Source organism: Balaenoptera musculus, chromosome 1 (assembly GCF_009873245.2).
Source record: "Balaenoptera musculus isolate JJ_BM4_2016_0621 chromosome 1, mBalMus1.pri.v3, whole genome shotgun sequence".
NCBI lineage: Eukaryota > Metazoa > Chordata > Mammalia > Artiodactyla > Balaenopteridae > Balaenoptera > Balaenoptera musculus.
The window spans coordinates 117,396,484-117,404,107 of NC_045785.1; the positions used below are offsets into that span (position 1 = coordinate 117,396,484).

Here is a 7,624-nt window from a genome sequence, read left to right on the forward strand (position 1 = left end):
CAACCTCAGTTGATGACCCTGCTTCTCATTTCACTGAAAAAGGAGAAGAAACAAAAGAGAACTTCCATTTGTTTCCACCACCAAGTCAACCTACCTACTTGGATGGATGGTCTCTGCTCTCAGATAAGGCTAGCCTCTTCCTTCATGGAGCACTCACTCCCTTCAAGGCTTTGCTCCTGCAACTTCCCCCACCCCTTGCGTCATCAACTTTGTTATTGTTATGGTATGCTGTGGGTTATTTCTATTAACACACAACATACCAACATGTAATTTCCCTCATCTTAAAAACCCCTCCCCTGGTCCCAGGTCCATCCCCAGCCACCTCCCCATTTCTCTGTTTTCTTTTATCCCAAAGTCCCTTAATGTGTGTTTATACCTTCTGTCCCCATTTCCTGACTTATTTTTTCTAGTACCCACTCCAGACAGGCCTTCTCCTTACTACCCATTGGAACGACTCTTATCAAGGTCACCATGTATTCCATGATACTAAGTCACTTCTCCAACTTCATCCTTGCTTTCTTATCTTGCTTTCACTTGGCATAGTTCACATTCCCCCTTTGAAACACTGCCTTCATTTGGCCTGGGGAACAACACACTCTCCTGGTTTTCTTCCTATTTCATTGGCTGCCCTTTCTCAGTCTCCTTGCCTGGAACCTTCTGCTCTTAAAGACCTCTAAGACTGGAGCATCCCAGGACTCAGTACTCAGACCTCTTCTCTTTCTCAGCCACACTTATCTAGTTGCATAGTTTGACATGTTTCTGGAATGCTTACAGAGATATATCTCTTACCCAAACCCTTCACAGTACTCCAAAATGCCTACACCGATTGGTATTGGTATTTGGAGGTCTAAAGGGCATCTCAAACTTAGCAAATGAACTCTTGATTCTATAGCCCCTTCTGCAAACAACATTACAATTCCTAGGCCAAAACACTGGAATCATCTTTGACTCCTTTCTTCCTCTAATACTCCACATTCAATCTATCAGCAATCCCATTGGCTCTGCCTTAAAAATATATCTGGCATCTGAGAACTTTCAACCAACAACATCACCAGCCTGGCCCTGCCATTGTCTTCCAACTAATCTCCCTGCGTCCATGCAATGGACAGCGTAACCTTTTAAAACTATATCAGATTTTGTCTCTCTCCTGCTTTTAATCTTCCAGGGCTTTATAAGCACCCATAGAATAAAATCCATAGTCCCTGTTATTGCTTCAAAGACTGAATAACCCAATCCCTGGTACCTCACCAACTCCATCTCCTGTCCTCACTGCACTATGGCCACACTGGCTCCGGCTGGTCTGTAACTCATTCAGAATATTCTCATCTCAGAGCTTTTGCATTTGCTGTTCTCTCTCTCTTGCTCTGGCAATCTCTTCCCTTACATATCTAAAGAGCTCATTCCCTCATTTTATTTTAGAATTCTGCTCAAAAAATCATCTTCTCTGAGAGACCTGCTCTGACTATCCTATCTATCCTAACCTATCCCTTCTTGTTGTGCTTATCACTGTCTGATGTTATACTGTATATTATTCATTTTATTTTTAACACTAGAATGCCAACTTCTCAAGAGGAAGAATTTGATTTTGTTCACCGCTTTGTCCCTAGGACTCACAACTGTGGTTGGCACATAGTAGGCTTTAAATAAATATCTGTTCAATTTATGAATGCTGAAAGCCATGTTACCTGACTAAAACCTCTCTTATTTAGCTCTACCCAGTATGTGACTGAACTTAATAATTGAACTTAACCATAAGCTAATGTTCATAAAAGAAGGAGCCCATGAGTCAGAGAGAGCACAAATTGTTCTAGTTGATAAGAAAGTCAGAAGAGTACAATAAAACTGTCTGCCTAAGTAATGCAGCCACTTAGAAAAGACACAATAACTCGTGGTTAAGATGGATGTTGGAACTTTGGGCAAACTGATTCAGATGTTCTTGACACCAACATGCTCTGAGATCCTGTAAAGGGCCCAGCTGATATCAGACTAGAGATTCAGAGGTTGGGAAAAAAGAAAAATCAGGATTTGAGTGGTTGACACATAGTATTTTTTTTTTTCTTTTGCCATGCCACATGGCTTGCAGGATCTTAGTTCCCCAACCAGGGATTGAACCCTGGGCCCCGGTAATGGAAGCCCCGAGTTCTAACCACTGGACTGCCAGGGAATTCCTGACACTTATCATTATTAAGGAATAGTGAGAAAGACAATTAGGCATTTGCTCTTTTACATATTGCTAATACATCAACTCTTGAAACAGAATGCTCTCCCTTGTTGCTTAATTGATTTGATAAGGACTGCTGTTCATGTGTGTGGTGTTGCTGTTTTTATAAAGATAAACTGGAGGGCATGTTGGAATTCCTTCCAGCCACACTTATGGATGCCTGACTGTCCAGATAATGTGGTAGGTACAGTACCCAAGAGAGTAACCTCTTGAATCCTGAACTTAAACTTCTACCAATAAAGGGATGACAGAAAACTAGAACCATCCATGCAAGGAGAAACATCATGTGGTACATGGGCCCCCTGAAATTGTGTACAAAAGTGGTATAAATAAGCATATGTACATTTTTCTGGGAGCATAGCCATAAATGTCATCTCTCAAAGGAGTCTGGGCTTCAAATCAAGGTTGAGAATTGCCATCATACTGTTGATTATTTTGGATCAATTTTAATATGGAGAAAAAAGAAATGGAAATTATACCCATTCATAGACCATAAGTCTCCACCCAGCTGTGTCTCCCGTGTGCCCCTTCCGCCCATGTAACCCAACAGACTCTTTACACCATGGTTGTTTTCAGAACTTGGAATTGGAAGGGAGTCAGGGGGAAAAGGAAATAGAGGATGGGGCAGGGAGTAGCCAAAAAAAAGAAAAAAGAAAAGAAAAAAATTTTTGAAAAAAGAAAAGAAGAGGGTAAAGAGGGAAAGAAAGAGAGGGCAGATGAGAAGAAAAGGCTGAGTGGTTTAGGCAGACTCAGTCATGGGGAGTGGAATCAAAACTTCATCAGGAAGAGACCCTCACATGCTACAACCCACATAAAGAATGATGATGTAACAACTGAGTGTGTGAGTGGCCAGGTCTGCAGGGGGTACGTGAACTCATTGCCACCTAAGCAAGAGTGGAAAAATAAGTGGGGACTTTAAAGTGGTTCATAAAACCCTTCAAGTAGAGTCCCAGCTCCTGAAACATCCTACTGCCTGATGAGTGTTTTCCAGCGGGTCTGTGATTCAGTCAGCCCCTGGTTACTAAGAGAGTCTGGAGGAAACATTTGTAGCTGTTAACACCAACTCACTTTCCTTCCAGGGCAATTCTACTTAGAAAGTAGAGTGATTCACCTGGGCCCGTGGATATTTTCCTGAAATCAGTAGCATTTAGCCAAACCTTTCACAGAATGGGATTCTACCTAATGATAACTTTTTTTTTGCCCAGCCCTGATACTGGGCATCTTGCTACAGCATGTCTTTCAGGTAGGACTCAGAGCCCTCACAGTTCTTACGGGAAATCTAGGCTTACAAAGAAAAGATAATGTGTCTTTAGTAAGTCTCCTTTTTAAACTGAAGTCCTACCAGCTGTCCTCCTAGTCCCATTCCTTGACGCTGCTGGGTATTTCTATCTTAGAATATTTGCACTCACCATTCCCCAGCCTGAAAGCCTGTTACTGCGCTTTATTTGCCGGGTTAACTCCTTCTGTCCTTCAGGCCTCTGCCTTTGACCCTTGGCTTAGATTCGGTTTCTCTGCCATGTGCTTCCAGTTCACTTTGCATCTCTCCTTTCATATCACTCAATACACTTTTAACTCTGGTTCAATGCTTGTCATCCTTACTCAGTTATAAGTTTCCAAGAGTAGGGACTGTGTCTGTTTTGTTCACTGCTGTAATCTTAATACCCACCTGGGACATGGTAGGAACTCAATAAATCCTTTTTGCCCGAGAGAATGAAAAAACTGAATGAGACGAATGAATGAATGAACAAATGACAAAACAGAGTCTAATTTCTCTCTCTCCAAAATCTGAATGTACTCTCCTTTATCTTTATAACATCCATAAGAGTTGTTTATATAGGGAGGTGAAGGGGACCCTTATCCCTATTTGCCAGGTGAGGAGCTAGAAGTGCCTAAGCTATGAAACCTCTGTTTCAGGTGCAACAGGCCACTTACAGTTCCCCCTGAAAACTCACAGCACTTTACCTCTGCATCTGTGCCTTCATCTAGAGTACTCTTTTCAAGTTATATAAAAATCCAACCTACCTGATGTATATATTTAAAAGGACATGCAAGAAACTGGTAACAGTAGGGAGGGGTATAGAAGGGAGATTTGTCTCCATTCTGTACCCTTTTATACTGTTGAAGTTTTATAGACATACATGTGATACTCTTCCAATAAACAAACTCGTCAACAAAAAATTAAATGAAAGCTACATGATGAAAGATGTTTCTATCCACTTTTCAAATTCCAGATCAAATACTTCCATACGCCTTGTACTTCCTTCTTTGATTTTGTCAACTTCTCTCACCTTTTGAAAATTCCTATATTTCATTTCAATTCAATTAAAATCAACTCATATGCTTCAATTATAGATAACATATTCTAATTTTTACCATGGGACCTGGATACAAATTTTAGGATTCTCCTCCTCCCTAAACATAAGCTTATCGAGTTTCATTCATTCAGGCCTCTGGAGTCAGGCTGGGTGATTAAAGAGAAATTGCTAACTACTCTGTGCCTCTTTTTCCTCTTTTATAAAATCATAATGTAACAATAACTACACATATCTCATAGGGTTGGTATGATCATTAAATGAATAATACACATAAAGCACTTACAACAGTGTTTGGTATACAGCCAGGATGCTGTACATGCTATTATTATTCATTCAACAAACATTCATGGAAGGGCTCTCATGTACCAGATACTGTGTCAAGTACTAGGCAGAGGCTGTGGTTGTTCATTTTACTTCCCCCACACCTCACATAGTGCTAGCCACATCGTGTGTCCTTAGTAGACCATTGCTGAATGGGATTGTTCAAAGGCAATCTATGGATAAAACCAAATAGCCTTGAGGTTCTGATTTCCAGTCCAACACTGGAGACAGTGAAGGTAGTGGCACTATATCACAGTATTAAAGCTTTTGAGAGATGAAAGTGCCTAGATCTGCATCTTGGGGTACAATGGGCCAGTGAACAACAAGGTTGGGCCAAGTCTAGGATGCCCCCACTTGTCCCTCACCTCTCCCCTCATGTGTGTGAAGGAGGTGAGGAGGACCTGAATGAAGGAATAAAAAATCCCACTGGGATAGATCCATCAGTTGTAAGAGATGCACCACTCTGGTGGGGACGTTGATAATGAGGGAGGCTGTGCCTGTGTGGAGGTAGTTGGAAATCTCTGTATCTTCTGCTCAGTTTTGCTGTGAACCCAAAACAGCTCTAAAAAAATGAAGTCTATTAAAAAATGTATCATTGGTGGAAATGGAAAATTCACTTTATTGGGGGGAGGGACATGTGGACTTTTTGACTTTTACAGTTTTGACTGGGAATTGGAAGTCAAGCTGAGTAGAGATGGGAAAGGGAGTGGGTACTGATTTTACAAGAATGGGGTTTCTTGGTTGGGTGAATCTGTCATGAATGACCTGTCCCATTTGCAAAGCATTTCCATCTGGGTTTTATTGGGGTTTCACAAAAGGGTGCATATTTTAAAATAAAAACACTAAAATTTTTGTACATATTTCAGAGAAGACAATGGCAAGGAAGGGAGACACTACCGATTGGGTAGACATGCCTATGGGTCTGGGCTGTTTCTCACTGACCAGTGACCTCCAAAGCTTTCCGTGCAGCAGCTGTCAGCAGAACCTGAAATGCTAGGGCCAGACTGGCCAGGAGGCAAGCCAGCACAGAGATAGAAAAGTCCAGCTTACTGTTCAAACCCATCACGCCTGATAGTCACTAAGAAGAATTCCAAAAATGGTGGAGTCACAAATGGGGTGCACTCAGTAAAGTTTGACTCTCCCTGTGATGGCTTAAAGTGGTTCCGTTTGGCTTTCTGAGCCCTCAGTTCAATTATTGCTCTCTGAGACCTTGGGTAGCAAGAGCCATGGGTCTGCCTGATTCTGAGGAAAAGTGGGGCCAAGGAAGGGCTATTCATCTGGGAATCTGGCAAAAGAGAGATCCCAAGTGCAGCCCCTCTGACAATCCTAGCATATCTCTGGGCTTCTCCTGGAAAAGTCCATAATGGATTTGTGGGCTTGAAAACCCCAAGAACAGAACATCTGGAGCCTCAGGACGTCTCCCCTCCCTTAATGCTGCTTCCACTCCAGACTGCTTCCCACAGTCCCAAGGCATTTAAGCAGAAAGGAGATTCTCACCCACTCCATAGTGAGCCCAAAGTCTGCCCATTGTTTGGCTTTTTCTTTCTCAAGCACATTTTCTCATAGCTCAGCTATTACTAAACAGAGAATACCAGCAAACCAGAAAGACAGGAGCAGAGCCCAGCTCCAAACACTTTGTCTTGTGTCCGGCCCTACACTGGAGCTGCCCTGACCCTGAGCATTTCCAATTTGCATTTCTCACTTACTGTAACCAGCCCTGGGCTCCAAAAATCCTGGCCTCTCCCCCTCTTGCTGCCTTGGAGCCTTCTCTTCCAGGAAAGTAGCCACCAGTATGACCACACTGTGGCCACTATCTGTTCTCAGCCAGTGCCTGGGGTTTTCACTTCTACCCTCTCTTCCCACTACAACCCTTTCATGTAGGTGGACCATGCTTTTCATTTGTCTGCTTGTGTGTGTGTGATGATCCCCATCCAGGACAGGGTTGTAGGAGTAATATTCTCCCAGAGCTCCATCCCTACAGCTCATTCCCTTAGCCTGGGTCTTTGCTAGAAGGATACTCATGCAAAACCAACCACTCAGCCAGGACTTTGACTGGAGAGTCTCACACAGAGAGGCTGGTCTAGAATGTGACCAGTGCCTTTGGCTTAGAGCTCCTGGTTTCCTTGGAAACTAGGACTGGTGGGGCTTAGCCTCAGAAGCCAGGAGCCCAGTAACTTACAATGTTCCTTCCTCTTTAAAAGAGGCAGGAAGAACTCAGAGTCAGTCTCTGAGGAAGAGGCAGCCGAAAAACAACCCGTCACCCCTGCATCTTCTCTCCATCCATGGGCTACAGCTGATTCCTGGCAGGTAATCATGAGACCCAAGCCCTCAGACAGATGAGCACTCACCTGTTCTGCAGCTCAGCTCAAAAACTAGGGAGAAAAACAGCAGGACGTTCAAGGAGAGGAGCCCCTTGGGATCCATCAGCCAGTGAGGAGAGGGAAGGGAGCCTGGTGAGGAACCCGGCAGCTGCTCGCAGACGCCACGGCAGAGTGAGCTCTTTGTCAGGCAAGTGCTGCCTCTACTGTCTAGTTTATGCATCAGGAACCAGCAGGCTTCCTGTCTCACTGGGACTTTTTCTGCCTGTGCCTCGAGGATTGCTCATCTCCTTTCAGGCTTTAAGTCACTCTGCTGTTCCCAAGAAGTCAAAGTCAGGTGCTTAGACTGCAAGAGCCGAGAAGGGAGCTGTGTAGTCACCTCGGTCAAACCCCAGCCTTGGGCAGAAATGTGCTCCCCCCTCCCTTTCTTAGCTGTCTTCCGGAAAGGG

The 7,624-nt window shown here is 43.7% G+C and overlaps 1 protein-coding gene across 2 annotated transcripts in view; it reads right to left on the reverse strand.

The window, feature by feature from the left end:
• SLAMF1 (signaling lymphocytic activation molecule family member 1) overlaps positions 1–7,394 on the reverse strand; it is a 33,793-nt gene extending 26,399 nt beyond the window's left edge. For both annotated transcript variants that reach the window (XR_005021224.1, XM_036863494.1), the window contains exon 1: positions 7,206–7,394. Coding sequence is in view for 1 of the 2 variants with exons in the window: in XM_036863494.1 (XP_036719389.1) it covers positions 7,206–7,281 (76 nt within the window). In the remaining variant the exon portion in view is untranslated. The remainder of the gene's footprint in view (positions 1–7,205) is intronic.
• Positions 7,395–7,624: the final 230 nt, after the last annotated feature.